This window comes from Jaculus jaculus, chromosome 5 (assembly GCF_020740685.1).
Source record: "Jaculus jaculus isolate mJacJac1 chromosome 5, mJacJac1.mat.Y.cur, whole genome shotgun sequence".
NCBI lineage: Eukaryota > Metazoa > Chordata > Mammalia > Rodentia > Dipodidae > Jaculus > Jaculus jaculus.
In genome coordinates this window covers 70,095,035-70,108,024 of record NC_059106.1, presented here as the reverse complement: position 1 = coordinate 70,108,024, position 12,990 = coordinate 70,095,035, and the positions used below count along the sequence as shown (strand labels likewise).

Sequence of the window (12,990 nt, the reverse complement as noted above, 5' to 3'; positions counted from 1 at the left end):
CACAACCTCTGTCTTTCCTCTCCATCGTCCACACTGCATCCCCCAGCATGGATCACAAACACAACCTCTGTCTTTCCTCTCCATCCTCCACAATGCATCCCCCAGCATGGATCACAAACACAACCTCTGTCTGTCCTCTCCATCCTCCATACTGCATCCCCCAGCAGGATCACAAACACAACCTCTGTCTGTCTTCTCCTTCCTCCACACTGCATCCCCCAGCATGGATCACAAACACAACCTCTGTCTTTCCTCTCCATCCTCCACACTCGATCCCACAGTATGGATCACAAACACAACCTCTGTCTTTCCTCTCCATCCTCCACACTGCATCCCACAGCATGGATCACAAACACAACCTCTGTCCTTCCTCTCCATCCTCCACACTCGATCCCACAGCATGGATCACAAACACAACCTCTGTCTTTCCTCTCCGTCCTCCACACTGCATCCCACAGCATGGATCACAAACACAACCTCTGTCTTTCCTCTCCGTCCTCCACACTGCATCCCACAGCATGGATCACAAACACAACCTCTGTCTTTCCTCTCCATCCTCCACAATGCATCCCCCCAGCATGGATCACAAACACAACCTCTGTCTTTCCTCTCCTTCCTCCACACTGCATCCCCCAGCATGGATCACAAACACAACCTCTGTCTGTCCTCTCTATCCTCCACACTGCATCCCCCAGCATGGATCACAAACACAACCTCTGTATTTCCTCTCCATCCTCCACACTGCATCCCCCAGCATGGATCACAAACACATCCTCTGTCTTTCCTCTCCATCCTCAGCACTGCATCCCCCAGCATGGATCACAAACACAACCTCTGTCTTTCCTCTCCATCCTCCACACTGCCTCCCCCAGCATGGATCACAAACACAACCTCTGTCTTTCCTCTCCTTCCTCCACACTGCATCTCTCCCCCACCCCTGCCAGTCATGGATCATGACCACAACCTCTGTCTTATTGCATTTTGTTTTTCCACAGGTAGAACAGAAATCCCTGAGATCACCATCAGTTGCTGTCGGTCTCTGGGATAGTGCCACAGCACCACGAGGTGCTTGGTTTCGCCTTTGTTGAATTAATAATCTCACAGGGGCTGGGGAGATTGCTCAGTTGTTAATCGGTGCTTGCTTGCAAACATGCTGGCCTGGGTTCAGTTCCCCAGATGCTCATGTAAAGTTAGTCAGGTATTTACTTGCAGTAGCAAGAGACTCTGGCATGTACACATACACACTTCCAAATAATTTTTTAATATTTTATTTATTGTCTGGAGAGATGGCTTAGCAGTTAAGGGGCTTGCATGCAAAGCCTAAGAACTCAGGTTTCAATCTTCAGGTCCCATGTAGCCATACATAGTGATGTAAGCACACAATGTCACACATGTGCCACAATGGGGCACACATGTCTAGAGTTCGTTCTCAGCAGCTGAAGGCTCTGGTGTGCTCATTTTCCCTCTCTCTCTCTCTCTCTCTCTCTCTCTCTTAATATATATATATATATATATATATATATATATATATATATATATACATACATACATACATACATACATACATACATACATACATATATTCTATTTATTATTGAGAGAGAATAGGATCACCAGAGCCTCTGGCTCAGCAGTTACAGATGCTTGCTTGCAAAGCCTGTCAGCCCAGGATTTGATTTCAAAGCCACCCACAAAACCTGGATTAAAAAAGTAGCACAAGGGCTGGAGAGATGGCTTAGCAGTTAAGCGCTTGCCTGTGAAGCCTAAGGACCCCAGTTCGAGGCTCAGTTACCCAGGTCCCACATTAGCCAGATGCACAAGGGGGCGCACGCGTCTGGAGTTCGTTTGCAGAGGCTGGAAGCCCTGGCACGCCCATTCTCTCTCTCCCTCTATCTGTCTTTCTGTCTGTGTTGGTCGCTCTCAAATAAATAAATAAATAAATTTTTAAACATTTTTTTAAAAAATTTTTCAAAAAGTAGCACCAGCACAGGAGAAATGGCTTATTGGTTAAGGTGCTTTCCTGTGAAGCCTAAGGACCCAGGTTCAATTCCCCAGTACCCATGTAAACCAGATGCACAAAGTGACACATGCATCTGGAGTTCATTTGCAGTGTCTAGAGGTCCTGGTGTATCCATTCTTTCTTTCTCTCTCTCTCTCTCTCCCCCTCTCTCTCTATCTCAAAGAAAAGAAAGAAAGAAAAGTAACACAAGTGTCTGGCATTCATTTTCAAGGGCAAGAGACCCTGGCACACAAATTAAGTAGTTAGTGAATTAATTAGTTAATTAGAAACAGAAATAACCCTCATCTACAGTCCTGATGTCTGCTCAGTGCTGGGCTGTAAACAAGTCCTGGCTACCTACCCTGGAGGAAGGAAAGAAAAAGGGTAAAATGAACAGGATGGGTTCAATGAGTGGCTTCAGTGTTGCAAGATGAGCAGAGTCTGGAGACGTGTCGCGTGGCAACGTGAACACACTGGACGCTGCGGGCTGGCTGTGTAAGTAACATGGTTTAGGTGATACATTTCAAGGTGAGGTAGACATAGTAAACTGGTAAACTGTGGTGGCTCACACTTTTAATCCCAGCACTAGGGAGGCAGAGGTAGGAGGATCACTGTGAGTTCAAGGCCACCCTGAGACTACATACTGAGTTCCTGGTCAGACACCAGGAAAAAAAAAAAAAAAACACGTAGTGAACTGAAGTTCTCACGCAGAGAAAACCACATTCAAGATTCTGTAAGGCTGAGTAGAACATCTGTGATTGTGGAGAGCTGAAATGTTGCAAGTTCACTGCAAAATTTTTTGAGGCTGTCTTTAGTTCCTTTACTAGTCATTTATTGCCCGCCTCTGTGCTTGACCTAACATGCATTCTTATGACTGTTAGCCTAATCCCTTTAGGAATGGACAAGCTGGCCTTTCTGCTTCTACTATCTAAAGGCTGACAAGGCCATCAGATAACATTTGAGGCCTATAACAAGAGTTTCTAGCTTTGCTGTAACCCACCTAACAATGTATTTTTTTTAATTCTCTGATTTATAATCTTCTTTGTTCTATTCCTATGAAAATTTCATGAAATTATGACAACATTAGAACATGGTATTTAACTAACTTAAATCTATGTTCTCTGACCATGGCTGTTGATATTTGGGCCCAGAACAAACTATCTCTTTTTCCCTTTGAGGTGAAAGCTATTTTTGCACTGACTATATTACATGTGTGTGTATGTATATGTGAATGTATGTATGTATGCATATGTGTGTGTTTGTTTGAGAAGGGTCTCAGGTCGTGCTGACTGGCCTGTTACTGACACTACCCTGCTTCTACTTCCTGTGTGCTGGAATTACTGGCCTTGCCACCATGTCTGACATTTATACACAAACCACCACTAACGTTTTTATTGACAAGCTCTATACATATAGACACTATATCATGATAATAGTCCCCTCTCCCACTACCCTCTCTTTTCCCCCTCCCAAGTCCACCCTCCACAGCATAAACATTCGAGAACAGTGTTTCCCAGTGGTAACCAGCCAGGGATCTGCGCGTGGGCACGCTGCAGAAGAGCACGCAGACACAAGGCAAGAGCAGACGGGGAGCCTGTGGTCAGAGCGGGTGGACGTGGCCAAGTGGCAGAGCGCACGCACAGGGGAGGTGAGAAGGTCACGGGAAGTGAAGAGCTCTGGCCTTGGCCTGAAGTCACTGAGGGGCTGTGGCAGGGCTTGAACCAGGGCGAACTCACCGCCGCTGAGTTGGAAGCAATCTGAACAGGGTCAAGACAAAGGAGAGGGAAGAGGGTAACTGTGGGGTTCTAGGTACGTGGTCCCACTGAATGACCAACTTATAAAGATTGCTTTGGTGGGTCTCAGCTTCTCCCTCCAGGGAAGAGGCTAGGTTATTTGGACCTGACATCTGAGAATCTGAGGAAGAGGATGGAACAGGGTAAGGGCATCCTTGACGTCACTACCCCACCCTCCACTAGCCCCCCATCAGCCCCCCTTCCTTCCCAGGGGGCAGGGGGAAGAAGCTTCAAAAGAGGGGGTTCCAGCCAGCACACACAGCTGAGCAAGGCTGAGCCAAGGCAAAGTGTAGGCTACGGTGACAGCCGGTCTCCAAGGGCCCTGTTCCCATGCCCTCAAGGGTCAAAACTCAGTGGGCGCACTTGTCCACTTGGGAATCCCAGGAGGCCCTGTTTCACCAGGCCCTGTGGGAGCAGTCTGGAAGGGAAAGCCAGTTCAGTCTGACCCCAGCTGCAGCCAGTTCGGCAGTCTGAACCCACTCAACCCTGGGGTCCTGGGAGGCCAAAGACAAAATCCTGTTTTGTACAAACAGAAACCTTCTGCCTCCAGTTCCAGACCTTATACCCACCTGGCACCTTCCCTTTCCTTAGCTGCCACAGCCAGATAGCCCTCAACTTGTCTGCCCTCTTTTAGCTCAACACACACACCCTTTCAGTCACATTTTTGTCAGAGTGGTTGTTTTGTTCTGGTATTTTGAAATAGAGTTTTATGTACCCCAGGTTGGCCTGGAACTGGCTGTCACTGAGGATAACCTTGAACCCCTGATCCTCCTGTCTCCACCTCCCACAAGCTGGTGTTCCAGGTATATATACGCCACCACGCCCAGCTCAGTGTTTTCTGTAGGAGTTTTGTTGTTGTTGTTATGTCCTGTTTTGTTTTGTTTGCCACACTGGAGGCCTGAACCCTTGGGCCTCCAATAGCAAGTATGTTACCAGTAGACTATATCCTCAGCTTTTTCTTTTCTCCTTTTTTTTTTTTTTTTTTTTTTTGTTGTTGTTGTTGTTTTTGTTTTTCAAGGTAGAGCCTCACTCTAGCCCAGGCTGACCTGGAATTCACTATATAGTCTCAGGGTGGCCTTGAACTCACAGTGATCCTCCTACCTCTGCCTCCCAAGTGCTGGGATTAAAGTTGTGTACCACCACATTTTGTTTGTTCATTTAACTTTTTATTTTTTTTAATTTTTTTTGTTCATTTTATTTATTTATTGATTTGAGAGTGACAGACACAGGGAGAAAGACAGGTAGAGGAAGAGAGAGAGAATGGGCGCACCAGGGCTTCCAGCCACTGCAAACGAACTCCAGACGCGTGCGCCCCCTTGTGCATCTGGCTAACATGGGACCTGGGGAACTGAGCCTTGAACCGGGGTCCTTAGGCTTCACAGGCAAGCGCTTAACTGCTAAGCCATCTCTCCAGCCCCATTTAACTTTTTAAAATATGTTATTTATTAGAGAGAGAGAAAGACATAGAGAAAGAGAGAGGGAGACACAGAGAGAAGGGGCATACCAGGGTCTGCAGCCACTGCAAACGAATTCCAGATGAATGTGCTACCTTGTATATCTGGCTTATGTGGGTACTGGGGAATCAAACCTGGGTCCTTAGGCTTCGCAGACAAGTACCTTAACCACTAAGTCATATCTCCGGTTTTCTTGGGGGGGGGGGGTATGTTAGGTTTTTCAAGGTAGGTCTCACTCAAGCACAGCCTGACCTGGAATTCACTGTGTAGTCTCAGGGTGGCCTCAAACTCAGTGATCTCTTACCTCTGCCTCCCAAGTGTTGGGATTTAAGGCATGTGCCACCACACCCAGCTTCTCTTATTTGTTTTTTGGTTTATTTGTTTGTTTTGTTTTTAATTTTTGAGACAGAATCTCACTAAATTGCAGAAGCTGCCCTTGAATTCTCTGTCCTACCTCAGTTTCCCAAGTAGCTAGGATGGCAAGCCTGAGCCACCATGCCTGAGTTTTCACTTTTGTTTTGTTTTGTTTTAGGGATAGGATCTTGCTATGTGGTCCTGGCTAGTCTTGAACTCTTGATCCTCCTACTCAGCCTCTCAAATGCAAGGATTACATTACAGTGTTCTCAGGCCCTCCCTTGAGGCCCTTCCACATCACACTGAGAGCTTTTATAGAATTTCCCATCAGCCTCTAAGATAGGTAGCTACATTTCTATCTTCATTTTGCAGAGAAAGAATGGAGACTCTGGGGACTTATATGGGATTTGCCTAAGGGCACAAGAGGCAACAGCCGTCTCACTATGGGAGCCTGGAGTCATGTCTTGTCTCCAGGACCGCACCTTGTCTGATCTCATAGCCCCAAGCTGGGGCCTTTGCTCCCACTGTCCAGTGGCCATAACTTTATTAATACCCATGGGCTGATCTGCTCAATTTCTGTACCAGCCAGGAGGTTTGGGGCTGGAGAGCAGGCCTGACTACAGTGCTCCTCCTGACTCTCTGAGACATGCTCCTTTGTGGAGTGAGGTCTGAATGAATGGGAGTGGGAGGTTCTTGCCTCCTAACTTTCCTACATTCTGAGACATTAGCCTGGGAGCCAAGCTAGAGGGCAGGAACTTCCTCATTTGAAGGGGCTCAAGGGAGTTGCTTGGTAACCTCCCAGTGGCTTAGTGGAGACCTCAGCTCCACCGGCTTCCACCAAATGCACGAAGTCACCTCTCTCCAGTGTGGCTCCTGTGTTCTGATGGCCAAGTGTTCCAACCCTTCATCTCCACCCACCCTCCACAAATCTTAAGCTTCTAGCTTGCCTTTGTTTTTTGTTTTGTTTTGTTTTGTTTTTCGAGATAGAGTCTGACCTGGAATTCAGTATGTATTCTCTGGGTGGCCTTGAACTCACAGTAATCCTCCTACCTCTGCCTCCCCAGTGCTGGGATTAAAGGTGTGCGCCACTACACCTGACTTGCTTTTTTTATTTAATCATTTATTTGAGAGAGAGGCAGATAGAGCGAGAACGGGTACCCCAGGGTCTCTAACCACTGCAAACGAATTCCAGGCTCATGAGCCACCTTGTGCATCTCGCTTAAGTGGGTCCTGGGGAATCGAACTTCAGCCTTAGGCTTCGCAGGCAAGCGTCTTAACCACGCAGCCATCTGTCCAGCCTAAACTCTAAGCTTTAATCCTTACAAATCCCGCCACCCAAAAAGAGCGTGGTCTTGGAGAACTCGGGGTCCCTGGACTGGAGGAGAGCGCTGCGGTGAGATGCTGGAGGGGAACGGAGGAGGCAGCGAGCCCCCGAGCCACCCACCGAGCGCCCCCTGGGGCAGGTCCAGGGAATCTGCGCCTCCCAGTCCCCGCCCCGCGCCGCCCCGCGCCCGCCGCCCGGTCCCGCGGCGCTTCCTGCCCCCACCCCGCCCTCCCTCGGCAATATTTAAGGCTTTCCGTGGCCGGCGCGCTCCAGCCCGGCTCCCGCAGGCGCCGCTTCGGCCTCTCTCCTCCACTCCACCTGGGCAGGGTCGCGGGCGAGCGGTGAGTTCCGGGCACGGGGCCTCTGCTGGGCTGAGGGTTGCGCGTTAGGACTCACCTACACTGCCTGGGCCAGGCCTGATGCTGAAAGCGCGGTCCCCTCCACTTCCATCCAATCCTCCAGGAGGAGAGCTCGAGGCCCCCAGAGGCCCGCCAGTTGTCCATGCTCCTGGAGCGTGAGAAGGAAGCGAGGCTTGAATCCAGGTCTGGTTTCCAGCTCTTAATTGCCTTAGTCCTGGGAAAAGGCATCTCCCCACTTTCCCTCTCCCTTAAATGTTCAGGGAGCTTTGTGACCCCAGTACCTGCACCGTGCAAGGATAGGTCCTGTCAAAAGTCTAGAATGGCAGTCACAATTCTGGAGGGGAGGGAAATGCCGTGGAGGCAAAACACAACCAAATACCTCCACTTTTAAGTCACAGGTGAGAATTGTCAAAAGTGGAGCCCGACTGCTAACTCCTAACGATTCCCACCCCATAACCACAACAGGCAAGTGCAAAAAAAAAAAAAAAAAAAAAAAAAAAAAATCAAAGTGAGGTACCCTGAGTGAGAGGTGATGGAGGGTGGGGGCAGGGTCCCTACAAACCTGAAGATGGGCTCAATGGATAAATCATGACAGCCTGAGCTCAGACCCCCAATACCCATGCAAAAAAAAGGCAGGCATGATGGCATGCTAATCCCTGTGCTGGGGAGGCAGAGACAGGGGGACCCCGGGCTAGCTAGTCTAGCCAAATTGGTTAGCTCTAGATTCCGCGAGAGACCCTGCCTCAAAAAATAAAGTGGATGGAGTTTCGTTGTGGCACACGCCTTTAGACCCAGCACTGGGGAAGCAGAGGTAGGAGTTCGAGGCCAGCCTGAGACTACACAGTGAATTCCAGACGGTCCTGGGCTAGAGTGAGACCCTACCTGGGGGAGGGGGAAAAAAACAACCACCACCAAACGTCAAGCGGAACGCAATTGAGGAAGACGCCCAATGTCAACCTCTGCCTTTCACACACCCTTACAAACGTCCTCACACGTGTGAACACGCATACATGCACGCTCGTACAAACACACCCAATCACACCTCTCCCGCCACTCCCATTATCTTGGAGGTAGCCGGCCTTGGGCAAAAGGGAAGAAAGGAAGGTGTGGCAACAGCTGTGTAACCTTGGATAAATTCCTCAGATTCTCTGTTCCCATAAGCAAAAGAGCCTTTACTTAATCCAGAAACTCATTGAGGTCATCCTGGGGCTTTGGCCTGGGAAAAGAGGCACCCGTGGGTGATTGCTAGCAACACCTGACAGACCTCCGGGCGGGTCTTTGTTATTAGGCTCTGCTGAGAAAAGCAAGGTGCTGGCCGCCCTGCTGATTGCTCTGGTTCCCTGTCCCCCTGCAGACCGAGGCCCAGGAGCCATGGGTGACTGGGGCTTCCTGGAGAAGCTGCTGGACCAGGTCCAGGAGCACTCGACCGCGGTGGGGAAGATCTGGTTGACGGTCCTCTTCATCTTCCGCATCCTCATCCTGGGCCTGGCGGGCGAGTCGGTGTGGGGCGACGAGCAGTCCGATTTCGAGTGTAACACGGCCCAGCCGGGCTGCACCAACGTCTGCTACGACCAGGCCTTCCCCATCTCCCACATCCGCTACTGGGTGCTGCAGTTCCTCTTCGTCAGCACTCCCACCCTGGTCTACCTGGGCCACGTCATCTACCTGTCTCGGAGAGAGGAGCGGCTGCGGCAGAAGGAGGGGGAGCTGCGGGCGCTGCCACCCAAGGACCCACAGGTGGAGCGCGAGCTGGCGGCCGTGGAGCGGCAGATGGCCAAGATCTCGGTGGCGGAGGACGGCCGCCTGCGGATTCGCGGGGCGCTGATGGGCACCTACGTGGCCAGCGTGCTGTGCAAGAGCGTGCTGGAGGCGGGCTTCCTCTACGGCCAGTGGCGCCTCTACGGCTGGACCATGGAGCCCGTGTACGCGTGCCAGCGGGCGCCCTGCCCTTACACAGTGGACTGCTTCGTCTCCCGCCCCACCGAGAAGACCATCTTTATCATCTTCATGCTGGTAGTGGGATTGATCTCCCTGGGGCTCAACCTGCTGGAGCTCATGTACCTGCTGTGTCGCTGTGTCAGCCGGGAGATAAGAGGAGGAAGGCAAGGCCACGACGCCCCACCAGCCCAGGGCAGCAGCTCTGACCCGTACTCCGAACAAGCCTTCTTCTACCTCCCCATGGGCGAACAGCCCTCGTCCCCGCCGTGCCCCACCTACAATGGGCTCTCATCCACCGAGCAAAACTGGGCCAACTTGACCACAGAGGAGAGACTCGCCTCTTCCAGACCCCCTCCCTTCCAGAATCCACCCTCTAGGAAGTCCCCTAGCCGCCCCAGCAGCTCAGCTTCCAAGAAGCAGTACGTCTAAGGGCCTAGGGTTCATGTCACTCAAGAGAACTCCTGAGAAGTCTCTCTGCCTTGGATGCCCCCCCCCCTCGGCCCCCAAGGCTCTGCAGAGACTGGGTGGGGAAAGTGGACACTTGCTCACCATAGAGCCTGATTGCAAGTGGTTATGGAATACCTGAGGACTCTGTGGTGACCAGAGGGCATAATAGCTTCTGTCTAGGTTATGACTGTGCCCGGACATGGACAGAGCTGGCTGGCTGGGGATGCTCATGGTGAAGGGTGTTGTGGACTCTCTGACTTTTTCAGCTGACTCAGAGGCACACAGAGCTAACTTGATAGCTCACCCCATCCTTATGGAAGAGTCACCTCACTGGGTTGTCCTCACACCTTCTCCTCACAGGAAAAGGCTGATCCAGGCTGCTGGCTCAGCCTTGGGCAGACAGCCTGTGCTGGATGGGTCTGGCCCTGTCCTGGGGACTGGTTACTGCCTTGTTTCAATCAATTCTTCCCAGTTCCACTGTTGATGCTCCGAAAATAAACAGGACTCCATCACCAGCTAGGTGTGTATTGGTGCTGTCGTGGTGTGACTGGGTTGGGGGCGGGGCAGTCATTTTGCCCAGGTGTTTCCCTGGATCATCTGTCTCTGGTCTCTGCAGCCTCAACTCCAGCCAGCACCATAAAGCCTTCATGCGCTGCCTCTCAGATGCTCTGCCTTTTGAAATGCCCAGGACTGCCCGACCTTTCTTTCTTCAACTGTCCCATTATTCAGTCTGCCGCTGAATTGGTGGCCGGAGCAGTCAGTGTCTTTTCTCATCCTGCCCTATGCCCATCTGCTACCCTCCTGACTTAACATTTTTTAAAAAATCTATTTAGTTATTATTTAAGAGAGAGGGTGTATGGGTGTGCACACACACACACACACATGCCAGGGCCTCTAGTCACTGCAAACAAACTCCAGACGCATGCACCACCATGTGAATCTGGTTTATGTGGGTATGGGGGGATTGAACCTGGATCCTTGGGCTTCTCAGGCAAGTGCCTTAACCACGAAACCATGTCTCCAGCTCCTGGCTGAACATTTTGCTCCCTAAGCTTGTCTGTTGCCAAATCCTGCATACCCCATGCATGCATCCCACCTCTGGGGACCCTGGGTATTTCAGAAGGAAAGTCTAGGATGTGGTCTTCCTAAACCTTTCTTCTCTGCTCACCACAAGGAGCAACTTGGAGGTAGCTCTTCTCCAAGCACCCACCAGTAGCCCAGCGGGCTCCTTCTCCACTCGACTGGTCACATCGTGCAGCCCGTAAGCATTAGTGGGCCTGGAGAAGGCAGACTGTCAAGATGAGCACTGGCACTTGGGGTCCTGAGTGTAAGCACTACTTCCAACATGTCTCAGCCAGCGTTCTGCAGACATGGTTTTCTCATCTGTGAAACACAGGCGATGACATCACCTGCCTCCCAAGGAAAGCAAAATAAAATAAATAAAAGCACACGATTGTGCTTGGCTCATCAGTCAGGCAGTAAGAATTCAGTCAGTTTCCAACCAGGCCCGCAACATAGGGTCTCCTCCAGGAAGCCTTCCCTGATTTCTCCAGCAACCTCTCAGAGTCTGAATCACTGCTCAGTACATAACCATCCTAATGAATCTCTAAGCATTGCCTCAGAGACACTTTCATTCCCCAGAGGCCCGCCTCTGACTGAGGGTGAGAGACTGACAGACTGAGCAGAAAAGGAGTCAGTTCAGGGTCAAAGGGCCTGACCCCGGAGGCCAAGTTCCTCTCCAGTGGAGAGGCCAGAGGCAATGGTCTCTTAAGCCAACCCTAATCTCTCCTATCCAACCTGACTGGGAAAGGTAGGAGAAGCAAGTGAGGGGTGAGGTCCCCCACCCTTGCTCTGAGCAAGGACTTGAACCTTCAGTGAGACCGGGGTTGGGAGCCAGACTGGTGGCTACACACCCACAAGGACAAATGGGCTGAGAGTGAGAGGTGAGGATGGTGCGGTGGAAAGGGTCCACTAGCTTGGGGAGGGTGGGAGGTCTGAGGAGCAGCACTGGCTCCATCCCACCTTTCTTACTTCGCCAGAGCCACTAACAGTACCACAGATAGAGGGGTTCAAATAGCACAGTGGACCCCCACAGTCCTGGAGGCTGGGCCTCCAGGATCAAGGTCTGTGCGGATCTTTCCTTCTTGGGGCTGTAGGCCAGACCTGTGCCGCGCCACTCTCTTGGCCATCTTTTCTTGGCTTCTGGAAGCAGCCCCACCCCCACCTCTGCTTCCACCTTCACGTGACATTCTCCCTGTGTCTGGGCCCAAATTTCTCTTTATTTTTTGTTTGGTTTGTTTTTCAAGGTAGGGTAGCCCAGGCTGACCTGGAATTCACTATGTAGTCTCAGGCTGGCCTCCAATTCACAATAATCCTCCTACCTCAGCTTCCCAAATGCTGGGATTAAAGGTGTGTGCCACCATGCCTGGCTCTAGTTACATGTTATGTGTCATATTTCTATGGCAGACATGATTACATTTTTCTTTATTATTATTGTTTTGGTTTTTGAGGTAGAGCCTCACTCTAGCTCAGGCTGACCTGGAATTCACTATGTAGTCTCAGGATGGCCTTGAACTCCTACCTCTGCCTTCCAAGTGCTGAGATTAATGGCATGCACCACCACACCCAGCTCCACACTTACATTTTGGAGGACAAGAGGTTAAGACTTCAATGTATCTTTGAGGGAAGACACAATTAGACTCAGATCAGTACCCCACTGGGCACCTCACTTCCAAGCACCAGTACAGAGGCTGAGGGAAGGGTGAAATGTATGTGAAACTGAGGTAGCTCCTTGGGAGTGTGGTCAGGGTAAAGCACAGTGGGTTTACATCTCAGTGTCCTTTGCTCCCTCCCCTCTCCCACCAGCCTGTCCCTGACTGCCACCCATAGCTATCTGGGTACCAGATAGCTCTTAGCTACCAAGAGCACATCTAGAGTTAGGAGATATGCCTCCCACCTTTCCCACATACTTGACTATGGTTCTTTCCATTCTCTAGCCTTAGTTTCCCCCCTGTGAAATAACTGGATTGGGTGAGAATTAAGGTGGCTAGATTTGAGGGGTATTTCGTGGGAGAAGATGGTTATTTCTGTTAAAAAAAAAAAAAAAAAGGTTATTTCTATCAAAAGATCAATTTCAGCCACTTGAATTTACGCTGCCTTCCTGAGTAGGAAGGCACGGGGTTACATGGAGAGCGCTGGGAATTTTGCAAAGCCAGGATCCTCTTATCTGTGACCCATGGGAGCATGTGACTGCTCTGAGTCGCACGTGAACAAAGCAGAGGGCCATCGGGCCGGCTGAGGTCCACACTTCCTCCCCTCCACG

The 12,990-nt window shown here is 50.9% G+C and overlaps 1 protein-coding gene across 1 annotated transcript; it reads left to right on the top strand.

Moving 5' to 3' along the window:
• The first annotated feature begins 7,209 nt into the window (after positions 1-7,209).
• Positions 7,210-10,183, top strand: Gja4 (gap junction protein alpha 4). Its single transcript, XM_004665240.2, has 2 exons — positions 7,210-7,265; positions 8,638-10,183. Exon 2 carries the CDS (start codon positions 8,655-8,657, stop codon positions 9,648-9,650), a length of 996 nt encoding a protein of 331 aa, XP_004665297.1. The 5' UTR covers positions 7,210-7,265; positions 8,638-8,654; the 3' UTR covers positions 9,651-10,183.
• Positions 10,184-12,990: the final 2,807 nt, after the last annotated feature.